This window comes from Ranitomeya imitator, chromosome 1 (assembly GCF_032444005.1).
Source record: "Ranitomeya imitator isolate aRanImi1 chromosome 1, aRanImi1.pri, whole genome shotgun sequence".
NCBI lineage: Eukaryota > Metazoa > Chordata > Amphibia > Anura > Dendrobatidae > Ranitomeya > Ranitomeya imitator.
This window is the reverse complement of record NC_091282.1, coordinates 339,230,424-339,250,427: the sequence shown is the minus strand read 5'-3', so window position 1 is coordinate 339,250,427 and position 20,004 is coordinate 339,230,424. Positions and strand designations below refer to the sequence as shown.

The window sequence follows — 20,004 nt, the reverse complement described above, 5'->3', positions numbered from 1 at the left end:
AAAACAATTTTTTTTTTTTTCAAAGTGGCAAGTGTGCACCAGTGTACTCCATTTTTCCATTCCCTTTCTTCCGCGTGCAGTGGTGTAATAATAGCAGCGTACAGTAAGAACACAAACATGTTTTTGCAGCATGAGCTCATTCTGAGAACTTGTTTTTAGAACATGGTATTTTATCTTCTTTTTCCTGTCTCTCCAGGCACAGCATTCCTAAGTGTTTATCTGCTGCATCTATTCTATGTAGAGGAACAGGAATGTTTTTTACATGGACCTTAAACCTTTCACATAGCCCCCAGCAGTTTTTTTTTTTGTTTTTCTCCCCCTCTTCAGGTTTACTGTGATCTTTAGAAACCAGTCTGACCAGCTTGAGCTGGTCCATGATGAAACAGTAGTGCAACCAAAGAAGAGGGGGGGTGGGGGGGGTCAACCTGCAAATGGGTCTTTGCACTCCTTTTGGTAGAAGTGACTTAAAATAGCCTGCATTTCCTTTAGCTGCTTGTTACCTCCCACTACTGGACCCTTTTGGTATTGTCTAACTAACATCTCCTGACAGCTGTGCATGCAGATAGTAGAGTGGGGGTGTGCTGGGGGTGTGTTTGTAACTGGGTTCTGATTGGTGCCAGGGAATGGTCCTGGTCCTATAAGTTTATCAGAGGGAAGCATCCTTCAGGAGCTGCCAGCAAATCCTTCTCCAACTACAGCGCCCATCATCCAGCAGTAGGTGAGCCTGATGCCCCTATAGTAATGATTCCATTTTCCTTTCTACTTCCCAGTTTGTACAATGCCCTGATCAAATGCTCCTTAATAAGCTAAATTATTGATTTGAAATAGTTAAAAGGGAGAACTGATATATGCATAATTTTTAGCATTATTACACTCCCCTTAGGTGGATCATCTATTCATCTTTGACATGCGGAGACCCTTCAAATCAAATGTAGAAAACTGTTTTTATTTTTATTTTTAATTACTAATATATGTATATACATACATACATACTCTTTAGAATCTTTTTTTTTTCTTTGCACTTTGCATGCATATAATAGCTATAGATCTGTAGGTAAAATATTTGGGGGGATTTATCAGTTCATGTGTGCATGTGACGGAAGTGCCATGGCTTGTTTACTCAACACTAAAGTCAATGAAAGAGGCTGGATACATGTGTGACCACTACTCTACGCTCCTACTCATTGCAGTCATTCGGCGAGGATGAAAGAGGGGCTCAGACACTGTTCTAGTTATCAGTGGGGCCTATAGTATGGCCTATTGGGATGAGAATTTTATCTCTAATTTTATGGATAGGGGTTTGCTGCATTTTGGGACTTTAATTTTTTAATTTGTTGTATTTTGGGGTTCATTATAAATTTTGCACCATTTTGTTTTATGAAGGCTTTGTCTCGCTGCACATTCAAGTTCAATGTGTTCTGTGGCCATAAGGCAGCTGAAAAAGACAGATAAAGAGGTACAAAGTCTCCCGCTAGACTGTCAGGATTCCTAGGTGAAGACATTCGCCACATTGTATTGTGAGGCTGCCGTCACACGTTCAGTATTTGGTCAGTATTTTACATCAGTATTTGTAAGCCAAAACCAGGAGTGGGTGATAACTACAGAAGTGGTGCAGATGTTTCTATTATACTTTTCCTCTATTTGTTCCACTCCTGGTTTTGGCTTACAAATACTGATGTAAAATACTGACCAAATACCGCAGCGGCCAGATGTTTCAGCATAGTGGATGGCATTTTAAGACATCCCATGTCCACTATGCGTCCACTGAGACGGACATGTGGAGCGTCTTTCCAGACCGCAGAATGTCGATTCCTCTTGCTATACACATGCATTGTGTATGGACCCCTCTGTTTCTTAGAGGTGTCTTAAGTTTTCTTTTTCTTTTCGTGGCCATTGATTTGCGCTAGGGGAGAAAGGAATTAATAAAATCAGAGTTGCTCATTTTCACCTGGTGTATTGATCGAGTCGGGTTTCGACCGAAACCCAATGCAAAGTCAATGGGAATCTCTCTCTCTCTCCCCCCCCCCCCAGGTAAAGTGCACATATAAACATCACATAACTCGTATATACGCTGAACACATCAGATGAGAAATCCACACATCACAGAAGAGCAGGACAAGCAAAAACACACAGCATGTGCACAAACTACAACATAAAGCAGTCAGTCACACTGATAAGAATATTTATCAAGGGCAGATGCACCTACACACAAATTACAGGCATATACCAAATATACGGACACATGGACTATCCACATAAAGTATAAACATACACACCTACCACGCATACAGTGTGTGTGATATATATATCCCTAAAGGTGGCCAGGCAATGGGCACATGTGACATTATAAAATGTGACACAACCCCCCATGCATGTACAACTTCTTACATCGAATGTCTACAATAAATACATTCTTAGCAGAATTTTGGAATATGCACTGAACGAATCTCTCCAAATGATTCCGGTTCATACATACCGTAATTAATGAACAGTACCCTAAATATTTTTTTTTCCTTACAAAAACCTGTAACTTGCACTTACTTGACTGCCTGTGAGAAGTTTCGAGGATGAAGATCTTTGCATACTGATGATGATTCTTGCTGTTAGCACAAGTGCATCATGGGAACTCCTTTCTATCAAGGCCCCTGGTTCCTAGGAAACTTTGAATACAATGAAGAAGGGGGAATTACTAGAATTTTCTGGTCCCATGTGTAAAATGTTTCCCCTGGGATTCATTACCAGGGTGGCAGTGTCCACTAACGAGGCCGTAAATCTCTCTGGGATTTCAGTGTGGCATAATGCTGTAGACTATGTGACATGGCGAGATTGGCTTCACTTGTGGTAGGAAGCACAAACCACAGCTGTGTAGTGAAGTCACATTATAATGCATCAAACCGGGAAATTATATGCCACATATTAACTGTTATTAATGCCACTTATAAGTGAGGAATATGTACGTAATTGAGAGAAAAATGTTTTATATATATCATTTTTTTAAATTTTTCGTTGATGTATAAGGGTATGTGCACACGTAGAATGGTCCACTGCAGATTTATCGCGTTTTCTATTACGGATTCTGCTGCGGATTTACATCTACAGTTTTCTATTGGAGCAGATGCAAAAACGCTGCGGATTCCGCACAAAGAAGTGACATGCTGCGGAAGATAAAACGCTGCGTTTCCACGTGTTTTTTTCCGCAGCATGTGCACAGCGTTTTTTGTTTCCCATAGGTTTACATTGTACTCTAAACTCATGGGAAACTGCTGCAGATCCACAGCTGCGGAATGCTGCGGATCCGCTGCAAAATCCGCACGTGTGCACATAGCCTAAAGGTTCCAAACAGTGAAAACTTTTATGCCTTTGTCATGATAAAATAGGTGAAATTTATGGGCTTTGTTTTTATGGCAAATGTAAAGAAAATGTGTTACTATGATGACTGTAATAGACATAAAATGTAAACATTTAGATTTTCTAATCGCCCTACAGATCAACATGCCAGAAATTAGCAGCCTGCATCTGAACACTCCATTAAGGGACAGCGTGCCGATGTCCAAACTATGCGGCACCAAAGTGTATCTAAAACTTGACAATGCACAACCAACGGGGTCCTTCAAAATCCGTGGGATTGGACATCTTTGTAAAACTGTAAGAAAACAATAAAGTCTGGGTATTTTGTTTTTAATGTCCAGTAGAAAAAGGACAAAATGCAAATAATTTAGCTGTAAATGGTGATGACTAGAATCCTGATTATCAATTATGTAAATTTTTACCTTTTCGACATGCTCTTATATTACAGTGGGCAGAACGAGGCTGTAAGCACTTTGTCTGTTCTTCAGGTACGTATCTTTTTTACTACAGTGTGATGATGACTGTTTAGATCACCTGCTATACTTCATACAGAGCATTTTCGTATCATTTTAAGGCTTGTTTCATATGACCATTTTCGCTCCATCCTAGAAAAATGGTCTGATTACGCTGATTCATTTTTCTCTGGGGTGGAGCGGTAATTATTTTTTTTTTCTCACAGACCCATAGACTTGAATGGGCAAGAGTCATTTGATTCTCAGAGCTAGATTGTACTTGATGCGATTTATTTTCCCTCTTCCACCTCACCACTTCAGAAAAAAATGGCACATGTGCAAAGAGCTACCATACCCACAGATGGCGCTCGTCTGATTTAGGGCTCATGCCTACGACCGTTTAAGAGTTAGCTAATGGTTATTAGTGATAAGCACACATGCTGGGATAAGGTGTTATCTGAGCATGCTTGTGTGCTAATCGAGTATCTTCGGCATGCTCGTAAAATATGTTCAAGTCCCCACGCCTGCATGTCTCATGTCTAAGACTATCCCTGCATGTGAAAGATGCACCAACGGGGACTCGAACATTTTTTTTTTTTGAGCATGCCAAAGTAACAAGATTTTTATTTCTTTGTTTCAAAATCTACATAGCATGCTCGTCCAAATCATAGAGTTTAACTCAAGTGATGCCCACAAACTGTATAGTGATTATCCTTCATTCTAACAATTAGTGGGGTATCAGCTCTAAGACTTCGATCAATTCTACCATATAAAATGCCCGTAGATCAGGGGTGGGCAATTAATTTTCTTAAGGGGCCGCATGAGAGACTGTGACTGTGGTGGAGGGCCGAAGCAATAAGCTGAAATTAATTCTGCTCAAAAGTAATAACATACTGTATGTAATGCAGCGGTGTTCACACAGTGCAGTAAAGAGGCAGTGACCCAGGTTAGTCCAACATAAGCCTTTATTTTCAAACTCCCAAAATAAATCCAGAACCTTTATCCTCCGGTTCTAAGCCGGAAAGTCTGCATCCGCCTATCTCCGTGGACGACCGTACCACTGTATCCCTCAGGGGTGCATCAGTAGCTTTGCCTTCTCTGGCCTGAGTTCAGTCTCACACAGACCTGTCTTGCATAGATCCTCCTGCTTCGAAGCTTTGAAACAAAACACTAACCGACCCTAACCTCAACTCAAAGTTTCAATGTGAATCGTGGACATGGGCCACTCGCAAAACCCAGAGTGGAGGGAGAGAACGCCTCACCACCATACTACAGATCTCTCCAAAACTAAAAGCCCATGTTAGGTTTTCTTCCATCTGACTTGGTCAAACAGCTTGACCAAATCCACTCTCTTTTATTTTGTATTGCAACTCCAGCTGTGGCTGTGATTACAATGTACTCCAGCGGGTTTAATATGTGCTCCCTGCGCCTCCTGGGGACACAGCAACCATTGCATATGATTCCTCTTGCAATTATTTTATATTAATGTGTGAAACAGTATCACTTAATATTAAGGAAAATTAAGTATGCCGACATCCCCCCCCCCCCAAGCCCAGACACAGCCCCCTACATACATACCATACAAATATAAAGAGAAAAAAAAACACCTAGACTCCTCCTGTTACCGATGCACAGCTGACAAGATGAAGTGACGTCATTGAGTCAGCTGTCTGTCGCACACGCTTATTGGTGGAATGAGCCAATGTATTCGCTGCTATCTGCGGCCAGAAAGGGCATCATGCTGCCCATGGGCCACTGTGTTAGGCCGGTTTCACACGTCAGTGTCTCCGGTACGTGAGGTGACAGTTTCCTCACGTACCGGAGACACTGACACACGTAGACACATAAAAATCAATGCATCTGTGCAGATGTCATTGATTTTTTGCGGACCGTGTCTCCGTGTGCCAAACACGGAGACATGTCAGTGTTTGTGGGAGCGCACGGATTACACAGACCCATTAAAGTCAATGGGTCCGTGTAAAACACGTACCGCACACGGACGTTGTCCGTGTGCAGTCCGTGTGCCGTGCAGGAGACAACGCTACAGTAAGCGCTGTCCCCCCCCCACTGGTGCTGAAGCCGCGATTCAAATCTTCCCTGCAGCAGCGTTTGCTGCAGAGAAGATATGAATAATAGTGTTTAAAATAAAGATCTATGTGCCCACCGTCCTCCCACCCCCTGTGTCTTTCCCCCCCCCCCCGCTGTTCTTAAAATACTTACCCGGCTCGCTCCCTCGCCGGCGCTGCTTCCGGTTCTGGCCACATCTTCTCCTGTATGCGGTCACGTGGGGCCGCTCATTTACAGTAATGAATATGCGGCTCCACCTCCCATAGGGGTGGAGCCGCATATTCATTACTGTAATCGGCGGCCCCACGTGACCGCATACAGGAGAAGATGCGGCCAGAACAGGAAGCAGCAACAGCCAACGAGGGAGCTTGGTGAGTATTTTCAGAACAGCGGGGGGGGGGGGGGGGAACGCACAGGGGGTGGGAGGGCGTTGGGCACATAGATCTTTATTTTAAAAACTATTATTCATATCTTCTCTGCAGCAAACGCTGCTGCAGGGAAGATATGAATCGCGGCTTCAGCACCAGATGCTGGTACGTGTGGTACCCAGCACGGTGCGTGTGGTACCCAGTGGGCACACGGGCGGCACACGTGTGCCACACTGATGTGCCACAGAAACGTAGGGGCACACGGACACGGATAATTCCGGTACTGATTTTTTTTCCGGTACCGGAATTATCTGGACGTGTGAAACCGGCCTTAGCCCTTCGGCTGTGTCTGTCCATGGGCTGCACTGGGACAGCCAGAGGGCCAAATGTGGTGCACCGTTTGCCAAGTTCTTCTCTAGAAAATCAGTACTTTAGTTTACTAATTTTGAAAAACATTAAATGGGAAAGAAAATATATTGCACAAAGATACCCTCTATAATTTGGAAATCATGAATAGAATCTGTTTTCTACACCATGTATATCAAATTGGAAGTTCTTGACACGATATAGAAACGCAAACACAGGGCTCATGGATAGTCATGTGGTTTCGTGTGATATCTAATTTTTTTGTATATTTAGGAGGTAATGCTGGCCTGGCAGCCGCCTATAGTGCCCGCATGCTGTCCATCCCTGCAACTATTCTGGTCCCAGTTACCACTCCAAGCTTCACCATCCAGAGAGTCAAAGACGAAGGTGCTACAGTCTGTGTAGTGGGAGAGGTAAGTTCAATCTTTCTCACCTGGAACATTATACCTTTTCATTGTTTAATAAATGTTCTGGATCTATAAAAGTAAAAAAGAGTGCCTGGGGCAACTGACCATCAAACTATTCTGTTTGGATATATATATATATATATATATATATATATATATATATATATATATATATATATATATATATATATATATATTCCAAACAGAATAGTTTGATGGTCAGTTGCCCCAGGCACTCTTTTTTACTTTTATAGATCCAGAACATTTATTAAACAATGAAAAAGTATGTATATATATATATATATATATATATATTCCAAACAGATATATATATATATTTCTGAGCCAGATCGCATCAACCAGAGACAAGATATTGCAAATTCATAACGATCAAGACTGTAATTCTGTAATTCAACATGCCATACAAATAAAGTAAAAAAAATCAGAATACAAAATGCAATATTTCTGAATAGGCAGTGGGGACAAATTAAAGAGAACCGGTCATCAGGATCATCCATGTGAAACTTAAGGAATGCCGATGAAATCCTGATTTAATAGATACCTTTAGTGTTAAAATCTGCAGCCTAGTTTTCATTAAATCATAATGATAGATTTCAGTTTCCCCCGGAGTATCAGGGTGGGACTTGTGGGTGGAACTGTGGTTAGGGTCTTCAGCTCAGAGGGCTCAGCCACGGCACCTATGCAGGCATTAATTTACATTTTGTGCTGGTACTGTCTAAGGGTACCGTCACACAGTGGCATTTTGATCGCTACGACGGCACGATTTGTGACGTTCCAGTGATATATCCGTGACGTTCCAGCGATCTCGCTGTGTCTGACACGCTCCTGCGATCAGGGACCCCGCTGAGAATCGTACGTCGTAGCAGATCGTTTGAAACTTTCTTTCGTCGTCTAGTGTCCCGCTGTGGTGGCATGATCGCATGGTGTAACAAAGGTGTGCACGATATTGTATACGATGTGCGCATAGTAACCAACGGCTTCTACATCGCACATACGTCATGAAATTATCGCTCCAGCGTCGTACATTGCAAAGTGTGACAGCAGTCTACGACGCTGGAGCGATATTGTTACGATGCTGGAGCGTCACGGATCGTGCCGTCGTAGCGATCAAAATGCCACTGTGTGATGGTACCCTTAGCTTTAGGTGAACAGAGATCTCATTCTATGCGTGCCCCACCTCCGGTGCCATTTTCCTGAAGACTGGCTGAAGGCAATCTGTGCGTATGCCGGCGGCACCATTTTCATGAAGATCAGCTAAGACTGCCCCAGCCCAAAACTTAAATGAATGCATGATTATGAATCCAGTTGAGGCACCTTGGTTGAGCCCTCTGAACTGAATACCCTACACACAAGTCCCAACATGAAGCATAAAGGAAACCAAAATCTATATTGATGATTTAACGAAAATCAGGATGCAGACTTTTACACCAAAGGTAGGTATTAAATCAGGATGACAGTGCCAATCTGCCTGTTCCTTTGGTTTCGCATGGATGATAAGTGCAATAGGGTTTTATCCAGTATACCAATGTATAAGGAAAAGTAGTACCTGCTCACATTATAGGGTTGTGCAACAACACCAATAAGGCTTTAGAAAAGAGATATTCTACCTGCTGCAGCTCCACGGGTTGGTAGATCCAGCATGGTATTGAAATGGTGGAAAATTTGAGTATTCTGCATTGGTGGGGGTTTTTTTTTATATACACAATAAGAGTCCAAATTTCTTTAGGAGAACCACAACTTTTTTGTGGTTCTTCTGAAGTTTGTCAACTTCACAACGTGTCAAGAATATAGCCTCACTGGTATACCATATATTGGACTCTTATTGGGTGTATGAAACCAACAGCACAGAATACCTACATTTTCCACTACTTCAAAATGCAATATTTAGCATTATGGAATGTTCATGTTTAATAATTCCTTTTTATCACACCAACATTAACCTTTGTATGACTCCGTACTCCAAGATCCACTCTCCAATGAGAGCCGGAAACAGACAGAGGGGCAGTGTTTAGCTGAGTGTTCACACCCATTAGTTTTAGTGATCAGTGGGGGTCTTGGCATCTGCCCCAACAATCAAAACTTGATATGTTACAATGACATGAGAACATGAGAAGTTTGTTAAAATGATAGCAAGTACAAAGACAATTAAGTGTATATATATATATATATATATATATATATATATATATATATATATTATTTATTTATTTATTTTTAACAATGCCTGTTCTTCCTTACAGATGCTTGATGATACTATTGAGCATGCTAAAGAGTTGGTGAAGAATAACCCTGGATGGGTGTACATCCCTCCATTTGACGATCCTTTAATATGGTATGATAGTCTACAAATTACAATTTATTAATATATCGTCATAGTTTTCACAAAGCATTGTCTACATCTTCATGGTGTGTCACATGTCAGACTGACTTACAGGAAATGGCACTATTGTTATAAGTGGCTGGGTTAAAGAAGTCTTCCCGTGAAGGGTGTGTATTAATATACTAACCTGCCACTGCTCTCTCTGGTGTCCAGCACCGTTCTTGTCCGTGATGCCACCACTCTGATACTGTCTGGATCAGGGGTGTCAAACTGCATTCCTCAAGGGCCGCAAACAGGTCATGTTTTCAGGATTTCCTTGTATTGCACAGAATGATTCCAGCACCTTGTGTAATGCAAAGGAAATCTTGAAAACACGCATGGTCTGAGGCCCTCGAGGAATGCAGTTTGACACCCCTGGTCTGGATCACACTGCGCTCTTCGTGACCCAAAAGTGCCTTTTATAATGTGATCCTATGGAGCATCAGAACGAGGCACCATAAGCTTACGTTGTAAAAGACCTCCAGCTCACGCATAGAGCCTGAGAATAGGAAGTGTGTGTGATGTCAATGAGAAGAGGAGCAGAACTGCATTGGATCCCAGAGAAGACGGTAGTAGATAAGTATTTCAACACTAACCGATTATACTAAGTACAAAAAAAACCTAATGGGATGGCTTCTTTAAGTTTATTATCGAATATTGATTGTTTGCAAAACTTTTTTTTTTTTTTTTTTAGGGAAGGCCACACATCACTGGCAAAAGAAATGAAGGAAAGTCTTCCTTCAAAACCAGGAGCAATTGTCCTCTCAGTAGGTGGTGGTGGTATGCTCTGTGGAGTAGTCCAAGGCCTACGGGAAGTGGGATGGAGTGACATTCCCATCATTGCAATGGAAACGAGAGGTGCTCACAGTCTTAATGCTGCATTAGAGGAAGGAAAGCTCGTGACTCTTCCTGAAATTACCAGGTAAATAAATGTCTAAAGAGCGAGACTGCGTGCAGCCGCCAGAACTTATGTGCCCCCTTCCTGGGACATCCCAAATCCTACCAACACTAAATCAGAAGTTTTTTGGTTTTTTTTCTAGTTAGATGAACGTGCTAGGTGAGAATCTGAGACCCACACACTCTTTAAGGCAACCTGGTCTCCATGGGTCAAGTTTAGAAAATGCCAACTTGCTTGATCTTAGTAGGGTTACCGGACAGTACTAGTGAAACATGGCTGCTTTTTAGATTGCACACTCAATACAATTTCTCTTTCTCTCCCCAATTCCATGCCACACTTGCCAAGAAGACCAAATGCTTAACAGATTAACAAATTTAAAAGTGTCAAACAGGGCGCACAATAGGTCGATACCCTATGGAGGGTGAGTAGGAGAGTTATGCTCACCTGGTGGAGTTGTGACAGGCACAACTCCTATGTTGGCATGAATGAAAGCAGTCTTGTGGCTGGTGAATGAATCCTCCAGGAAATATTTGATCCAGTTGGATGACCGCTGGGCTGTGCTGCTGGAGTAAATCAATTCTTCAGAAAATAGAATAATTTTTTTTTATTCACAACGTGTTTCAACTCCGTACTGGCATCTTTATCAAGTGACAAAAATTATTTTGTTAACTTGATAAAGACATAGATACCGCATTTAAAAACTCAATGGCCCAAATTCATTATAGCACTTGGGATATCTTTTTCTTTTTGCGTCATATTAAATCTTTCAATTTGTGCCTCTTTTGATGTCCTTTTTGCTTGTTTTTTTTTAATTTGCCACTATCAGAGTTTAGGGTTTCTATATTATTATTATTATAATTTTTTTTTTTAAACATTAAACTTGTTGAACATGTACTCCAGTCCCCTCAAGTTATAGTAAATACGCCAGATATTTTGGTGCAATTTTTGCACTTTGTTTTTTTTTTGTGTGCTAAGCCTTAAAAAAAAAAAAAAAAAGGCAGACAAAAAACCTGTCTTTGCAGAAAATCAATGAAGTGGGTGTGCTCCCTTTAAGAATTGTGTGAAAAATAGTCAATACTACAGGGTGGGCTTTTTATATGTATACACCTAAATAAAATGAGAATGGTTGGTGATATCAACTTCCTGTTTGTGGCACATTAGTATATGGGAGGGGGGAAACTTTTCAAGATGGGTGGTGACCATGGTGGCCATTTTGGATCCAACTTTTTTTCCAATGGGAAGAGGGTCATGTGACGCATCAAACTTATTGACAATTTCACAAGAAAAACAATGGTGTGCTTGGTTTTAATGTACCTTTATTCTTTCAAGAGTTATTTACAAGTTTGACCACTTATAAAATGTGTTCAAAGTGCTGCCCATTGTGTTGGGTTGTCAATGCAACCCTCTTCTCCCACTCTTGACAGACTGATAGCAACACCACAGAAGAAATGCTAGCACATGCTTCCAGTATCCATTGTTTCAGATGCTGCAGATCTCATATCTTCACAGCATAGACTATTGCCTTCAGATGGTCACAAAGATAAAAGTCTAAGGGGTCAGATCGGGAGACTTTGGTGGCCATTCAACTGGCCCACGATGACCAATCCACTTTCCAAGAAACTGTTCATGTAGGAATGCTCAGACGGTCGGACCTGACATCCATAATGTGGTGGTGCACCATCTTGGGAGTCAGGTCCGAGCATTCCTACATGAGGGTTGTATTGAGAATCCAACACAATGGGCAGCACTTTGAACACATTTTATAAGTGGTCATAAAATTGTAAATAACTCATGAAAGTTACATTAAAACCAATCTCACCATTGTTTTTCTTGTGAAATTTTCAATAAGTTTGATGTGTCACATGACCCTCTTCCCATTGGAAAAAATAAAGTTGGATCCAAAATGACCGACTTCAAAATTGCCGCCATGGTCACCACTAGTGAGGAGCAAATATATTAGTTACTCGATTTCTCGAGCATGCTCGGGGGTCCTCAGAGTATTATTTAGTGCTCGGAGTTTTAGTTTTTAGCAGCTGAATAATTTACATCTGTTAGCCAGCATAAGTACATGTGGGGGTTGCCTGGTTGCTATGGAATCCCCACATGTTCTTAAAGGGACTCTGTCACCTGAATTTGGCGGGACTGGATTTGGGTCATATGGGCGGAGTTTTCGGGTGTTTGATTCACCCTTTCCTTACCCGCTGGCTGCATGCTGGCTGCAATATTGGATTGAACTTCATTCTCTGTCCTCCATAGTACACGCCTGCGCAAAGCAATCTTGCCTTGTGCAGGCGTGTACTATGGAGGACAGAGAATGAACTTCAATCCAATATTGCAGCCAGCAGGTAAGGAAAGGGTGAATCAAACACCCGAAAACTCCGCCCATATGACCCAAAACCAGTCCCGCCAAATTCAGGTGACAGGTTCCCTTTAAGCTGGCTAACAGATGTAAATCATTCAGCTGCGGCAAGAAAAACTAAAACTCAGAGCACTAAAAAAATACTCGGAGGACCCCCAAGCATGCTCGAGAAATCTCGAGTAACGAGTATATTTGCTCATCACTAGTCACCACCCATCTTAAAAAGTTTTCCCCCTCCCATATACTAATGTGCCCAAACATGAAGTTGATATCAACCATTGTAGATTGTGAGCCCTAGCGGGCAGGGTCATCTCTCCTACTGTACCAGTCGTGACTTGTATTGTTTAAGATTATTGTACTTGTTTTTTTATTATGCATACCCCTCCTCACATGTAAAGCGCCATGGTATAAATGGTGCTAGAATAATTAATAACCATTCCCATTTTATTTAGGTGTATGCATATAAATATATAAGAATCATCACTAGAGTTGAGCGATTATTATTATAGCGCAATATATTCCATGGCGCTTTACATTTGAAAAGAGGTGTACATAATCAAGTACAGTCATCTTAAACAATACAAGTCATGACTGGTACAGGAGGAGAGAGGACCCTGCCCACGATGGCTCACAATCTACAAGGGATGGGCGAGGATAAAATAGGCAAGGGCAGAGCTGGGCAGAGTTCCAAAGTAGGGGAGATGTGCGGGAGAAAGCTTGTATGTGATTGTGGGAAGAGGGAAGAGGAGATAAGAGGGGAGTAGAGCAGGAGATCTTGTGAGGATCGGAGGTTGCTTGCATGTAAGTACCGGGAGACAAGGTCACAGATGTATGGAGGAGACAGGTTGTGGATGGCTTTGTATGTCACGGTTAGGGTTTTGAACTGGAGTCTCTGGGTAATAAGGATCCAGTGAAGGGATTGAATGAGAGGAGAGGCTGAGGAATAGCGGGGGGACAGATGGATTAGTCGGGGAGCAGAGTTTAGTATAGATTGGAGGGGTGTTAGAGGGGAGGCCACAAAGGAGGTTGCAGTAGTCAAGGTGTGAGATGTGGGCATGCATTAGTGTTTGCAGATTCTAGGATGAGGAATGTACAGATCTGGGAAATATTTTTTAGTTGAATTGGAAAGGGCTTGGATATGTGGTTTGAAGGAGAGATCAGAGTCAAGGATTACCCCGAGGCTGCGAGCTTGTGGGACTGGGGAGAGTGAACAGCCATTTACTTTACTGGATTGGTCTGAGGGGGTTGAGTGAGATATGGGGGGGGGAGGGGTAATGAATTCTGTTTTGTCCATGTTAAGTATTAGAAATCTAGCGGAGAATGAAATAGCGGACAGACATTTAGGTTGGTAGGGAGGTGATATCTGGTCCAGAGAGGTAGATCTATGTGTCATCAGCATAAAGGTTATACTGCAAGCCGTGAGATTCTATGAGCGGTCCTAGGCCAAAGGTGTAAATTGAGTCCCGCAAGGTTAAAGGGACTCTGTCACCTGAATTTGGAGGGAACAATTTTCAGCCATAGGGGCGGGGTTTTCGGGTGTTTGATTCACCCTTTCCTTACCCGCTGGCTGCATGCTGGCTGCAATATTGGAATGAAGTTCATTCTCTGTCCTCCGTAGTACATGCCTGTACCTCACGTACCAGAGCCACTGACGTGTGAAACCGGGCTAAGTTATTACAAAGTTTCTTGTTATCACTTATAGTATTCATTTATGAAAAACATAAAATGACAATTATACCAAATTACTTTTCGTTTAATGCCAATTTTGTTTTCAACCCCCCCTGCAAACTGAAGGGTATGGAAACGAATGTTACTACTGCATGTGAGTCTACGTCTAGTTTAGTAAATGAAAGAAGGCTGCAGGCTTAGATCTGCATGTCTTGACTTAATGGAAGTGTCAGCTTGTCACTTTACAGTAAACATACCATATATCTCTTAGCGAACAGCACAGGTTAGGAAAATGTACAAATGTCTTATTTTTCCTCCCCCCAAACAGCGTGGCAAAGACGTTGGGAGCTAGAACTGTGGGAGCACAAACCCTGAAAGTGGCTCAGGAACATCCTGTATTCTCAGAGGTCATCACTGACCAAGACGCTGTGATTGCCATCGAAAGGTTTCTTGGTAAGTGATTCTGGATGTCATGTAAAACATAGTATTAGAAAGTGTAAAATTAAGGAAACCTGTCATCAGGATCATCCATGTTAAACTAAAGGTATGGGCAGAATGGCACCATCATACCTTTAGTGTGAAACTCTTCACCCCAGTTTTCGTTAAATGGTAAATTTCGCTTTCCTCAGTGCTTTGTGGTGGGACTGTAGGTAGGCTCTTCGCTCAGCCATGGACCTCTTCACTGCCCCTGTTGCATTGATCATCTTGGCCATTTAAATTTCGGGCTGGTGCCATCCTAGCTGTGTGCGGTGTTCTCGCCGATTCAGCTGATGGCGGTCTTCATATAAATGGCGTCAGACGTGGTGCATGTGCAGAATGACACCTCTCCTGGTCATTGACCCTGATGCGCTGAGGAATCCGAATCTTGATCATTTTAATAAAAAAAAAAAGGCTACAGACTTACACTAAGTATTAAATCCGCTTGACCGCGCCATTCTGCCCATACCTTTAGTTAGACATGTATATTCCTGCTGACTGGTTTCCTTTAAGTATTATACTAAAAATAGGATCAAGTGATATTATAAACTACCAACTACACTGAGTTCCAAATTATTATGCAAATTATGTTTTTCTCAGATTTTCCTAAATGGTCGGTGCAAATGACAGTCAGTCTAATAAAAGTCATCACCCAGAGTATACATGGAATTTTATTGAAGAAACTTCCCAATGATAACAGTATTATCTCCAAAATAAATAAAAACTCAAAATGCACTGTTCGAAATTATTAGGCACCGTAGAATTTCTATACATTTGATATGTTATACAGAAGTGAAAATGCTCATTTGTGGAATTTGCAGCATTAGGAGGTCACATTCACTGAACAAAACAGCTATTTAACTCCAAAACCTCCTAACAGGCCAAGTTACATGTAACATAGGAACCCTTTTTGCGGTCACCTTCACAATTCCTGCATCCATTGAACTTGTGAATTTTTGGAGAGTTTCTGCTTGTATTTCTTTGCCTCCAGAGCTGCTTTTTTGATGTGAACGTCCTCCCACCCTCATAGATCTTTTGATGATACTCCAAAGGTTCTCTGTACGGTTGAGGTCAGGGGAAGATGGTGGCCACGCCATGAATTTATCTCCTTTTATGCCCATGGCAGCCAATGACTCAGAGGTGTTCTTTGCAGCATAAGATGGGGCATTGTCAGCATGAGGATGATTTTGCTCCTGAAGGCACGTTTCTGCTTTTTAGACCATGGAAGAAGAAAGTTGTCAGTCAGAAACTCTAAATACTTTGCAGAGGTCATTTTCACACCGTCAGGAAACTTAAAGCGTCCTACCAGCTGTTTCCCCGGGATTCTGGCCCAAAATGTGACTCCTTCACCTCCTTGCTGACGTCGCAGCCTTGTTGGGACATGGTGGCCATCCACCAACCATTATTATTATTACAGGGGGAGAGGACCCTGTCCTTGCGGACTTACATTCTATGGGATAGTGGGGAAGAGACAGAAGGTAGGGGTGAGGCGGCGGCTCTGGTGGCGGCTTGGTTATTGTAGGCTGTAGGCTTTCCTGAAGAGATGGGTTTTCAGGTTCCGTCTGAAGGATCCGAGAGTGGTGGATAATCGGACGTGTTGAGGCATGGAATTCCAGAGGATGGGGGATATTCGGGAGAAATTTTGCAGGCGGTTGTGTGAGGAACGAATAAGTGTGGAGGAGAGTAGGAGGTCTTGGGAGGATCGAAGATTACGTGAGGGAAGATAGTGGGAGATTAGTTCAGAGATATAGGGAGGGGACAGGTTGTGAATGGCTTTGTAGATCAGTGTTAGTAGTTTGAACTGGATTTGTAGGGGAATTGTGAGCCAGTGGAGGGATTTGCAGAGGGGAGAAGCAGGGGAGTAGCGAGGGGAGAGGTGGACTAGCCGGGCAGCAGAGTTGAGGACAGACTGGAGTGGTGCAAGAGTTAGCTGGGAGGCCACAGAGGAGGGTGTTGCAGTAATCGAGGTGGGAGATGATGAGAGCGTGCACAAGAGTTTTAGTAGATTGTGGGCTGAGGAAGGAACGGATTCTAGCAATATTTTTGAGTTTGAGGCGACAGGAGGTGGCAAGAGCTTGGACGTGAGAATTGAAGGACAGGGCAGAATGGAGAGTTACCCCGAGGCAGCGGATTTCAGGTGCGGGTGAGAGCGTGATGCCATTTACCATAATAGATAGATCAGGTGGGGGAAAGATGATGAACCATCCACTACTCCATCTGTACCATCCAGGGTTGCTTGACACTCATCAGTAAACAAGACTATTTGGAAATTAGTGTTCATGCATGTCTGGGCCCACTTTAAACATTTTCTGCTTCTGAACAGTTTAAGGGTGGCTGAATATTAGGTTTATGCACCACAGCAAGCCTTTGAAGGATCCTACACCTTGAGGTTTGAGGGACTCCAGAGGCACCAGCAGCTTCAAATAACAGTTTGCTGCTCTGTAATGGTATTTTGGCAGCTGTTCTCTTAATCCAATGAATTTGTCTGGTAGAAACCTTCCTCGTTATGCCTTTATCTGCATGAACTCTGTCTGTGCTCTGTTTCAATCACAAATTTCTTCACAGTATGATGACCACTCTTAAGTTTTCGTGGAATATCTAATGTTTTCATACCTTGTCCAAGGCATTGCACTATTTAATGCTTTTCAGCAGCAGAGAGATCCTTTTTAGTTCCCATATTACTTGAAACCTGTGGTCTGCTTAATAATGTGGAACATAATTTAAGTAGTTTTCCTTTAATTAGAATCACCTGGAAAACTAATTATCACGTGTTTAAGATTGATTTCAGCGATCCATTGAGCCTCGAGACACAATACCATCCATGAGTTTATTTGAAAAACAAAACAATTAAATCTTCAGGACACTTAAATCCAATTTGCATAATAATTTGGAACACAGTGTATTTATACCCAGAGTAAAGGTACCTTCACACATAACGATATCGTTAACGATATCGTTGCTATTTGTGACGTAGCAACGATATCGTTAATGAAATCGTTATGTTTGACAGCGACCAACGATCAGGCCCCTGCTGGGAGATCGTTGGTCGCTGAATAAAGTCCAGAACTTTATTTCGTCGCTGGATCTCCTGCTGACATCGCTGGATCGGCGTGTGTGACACAGATCCAGCGATGTCTTCACTGGTAACCAGGGTAAACATCGGGTAACTAAGCGCAGGGCCGCGCTTAGTAACCCGATGTTTACCCTGGTTACCATGCTAAAAGTAAAAAAAAACAAACACTACATACTTACCTACAGCCGTCTGTCCTCCAGCGCTGTGCTCTGCTCTCCTCCTGTACTGTCTGTGAGCCGGAAAGCAGAGCGGTGACGTCACCGCTCTGCTTTCCGGCTCCCAGACAGTACAGGAGGAGAGCAGAGAAGCAGAGCACAGTGCTGGAGGACAGACGGCTGTAGGTAAGTATGTAGTGTTTGTTTTTTTTACTTTTAGCATGGTAACCAGGGTAAACATCGGGTTACTAAGCGCGGCCCTGCGCTTAGTTACCCGATGTTTACCCTGGTTACCGGGGACCTCGGGATCGTTGGTCGCTGGAGAGCGGTCTGTGTGACAGCTCTCCAGCGACCAAACAGCGACGCTGCAGCGATCCGGATCGTTGTCGGTATCGCTGCAGCGTCGCTTAATGTGAAGGGGCCTTAAGCTAAAGCTGCTCTTCAGGGGTCTTATTTATTACACTAAAGGTACCTTCACACTGAGCAACTTTACAACGATCCGTGATGTTGCAGCGTCCTGGATAGCGATCTCGTTGTGTTTGACACGCAGCAGCGATCTGGATCCCGCTGGTCGTAGCTGAAAGTCCAGAACTTTATTTGGTCGGCATGATTCGTCATGTTTGACAGCAAAAGCAACGATGCCTGCAATGTTTTTTCACGGCGCTAACAACCAGCGAGAACGATAAGTATGTCACTGGATCGCTCCTGCATCGTTCTGGAGTTGCGGTGTTTGACATCTCTACAGCGACGCTCCAGCGATCTAGTTTAGGTCGGATCGTTGTCTATATCGCTGGAGCGTCGCTAAATGTGACGGTACCTTAACAGTTTTACTCCTTGTGGGATTGCGACTACTAGTCAAGGGTGACGTGATGCTCTAATAATTTGAGCTCGAGTGTACCTGTATATTGCTGACTTGCTTGTTCTGTCTCCCTCTAGATGATGAGAAGATGCTTGTTGAGCCAGCGTGTGGCGCAGCTCTTGCTGCGGTTTACAGTGATGTGATTGGGAAGCTGCAGAAGGAGGGAAAGTTGAGCCACGATCTGTTATCTGTGGTAGTCATCGTATGTGGTGGGAACAACATCACCCTCGCCCAGCTCTTCCGACTCAAGGATCAGTTGGGCATCTAGTTAGTCATTGCTGCATTGGAAGAACTTACCATCCAGATATGCGGGCCAAGTCATGGTACCAGTTTCCTGGGAATTCCATCAGCTCTAACGTTACCAAGCAGATTAAACAGGAGCAAATGTGGTTTCCAAACAATTCAGGTTCACCATCTGTATGCTCAATATAGGAGTTTTGTATAATTTAGGCCGAATTCACAAGTCTGTGTCACAGAATGGCTGAGGGTCTCCAACCTGAACTCAGCCCAAGATGCATAAAATAGAACTGTCAAATTCTGATCTGGTTACTCTGAGGACAGTCCGTGCATCTGGATGTGTGAATCCGACAAGTTTACATTCCTCTACTGGTTGTCCTCAGACTTGTCGGTGACATAAGATAATCATATGGTGCATACACAAGACTTGTCAGTACTAGTGATGAGCGAACCTGCTCTGATAACATCTTATCCAAGCACAGTCAGCTGTTATCCGAGTATCTTGGCTGTACTCATTATGTTCAGGTCCCTGTGGCTGCTTGATTTGCAGCTGCTGGGACTCAAACACGATATACGAGCACACTCAAGATGTTCCGATAACAAGTTATCCGAGAACGGTCACTCATCACTAGTCAGTACTCCTCATCTGACCTTATCCTCTGGCATCCAGAGATGGATTACTTTGTCAGATCAGAGTCACATCAAGTTTTGTTAGTGTATAATGTGGATTGTAGGGAGCTGGTATGAAAGGGCTAACAAAGGATTAGTTAACAACTCAATGTTACCACTACCTCTTGTCTAAAGCCTTTTTAATGTAATTTTTTATGTTTTACTACTGTGGCATTAAACTACTTGATATATATTAAAACAATCTACTGTGGGTTTTTTTT

General features: G+C 42.8%; 1 protein-coding gene across 2 annotated transcripts; it reads left to right on the top strand.

The window, feature by feature from the left end:
- Positions 1–554: 554 nt before the first annotated feature.
- On the top strand, positions 555–19,977 carry SDS (serine dehydratase). Of its 2 annotated transcripts, none has more exons than XM_069759777.1 (8): positions 555–718; positions 3,487–3,645; positions 3,797–3,836; positions 6,875–7,014; positions 9,270–9,361; positions 10,083–10,310; positions 14,642–14,766; positions 18,955–19,977. In XM_069759777.1, exons 2-8 carry the CDS (start codon positions 3,493–3,495, stop codon positions 19,143–19,145), a joined length of 969 nt encoding a protein of 322 aa, XP_069615878.1. In that variant the 5' UTR covers positions 555–718; positions 3,487–3,492; the 3' UTR covers positions 19,146–19,977. The 2 variants fall into 2 exon arrangements, with proteins under 2 accessions (XP_069615878.1, XP_069615883.1); XM_069759782.1 differs by lacking the exon at positions 555–718 and adding an exon at positions 1,442–1,456 and having other exon boundaries at positions 18,955–19,271.
- The last annotated feature ends 27 nt before the right edge of the window (positions 19,978–20,004 follow it).

What these genes read in the sequence shown, in the direction of transcription:
- SDS (XM_069759777.1), top strand. Translation starts at nt 3,493, where the DNA reads ATGCCAGAAATTAGCAGCCTGCATCTGAACACTCCATTAAGGGACAGC. An exon ending in TTGGACATCTTTGTAAAACT is followed by an intron (nt 3,646 to 3,796) that starts GTAAGAAAACAA and finishes CTTATATTACAG; the next exon opens with TGGGCAGAACGAGGCTGTAA. An exon ending in ACTCTTCCTGAAATTACCAG is followed by an intron (nt 10,311 to 14,641) that starts GTAAATAAATGT and finishes CCCCCCAAACAG; the next exon opens with CGTGGCAAAGACGTTGGGAG.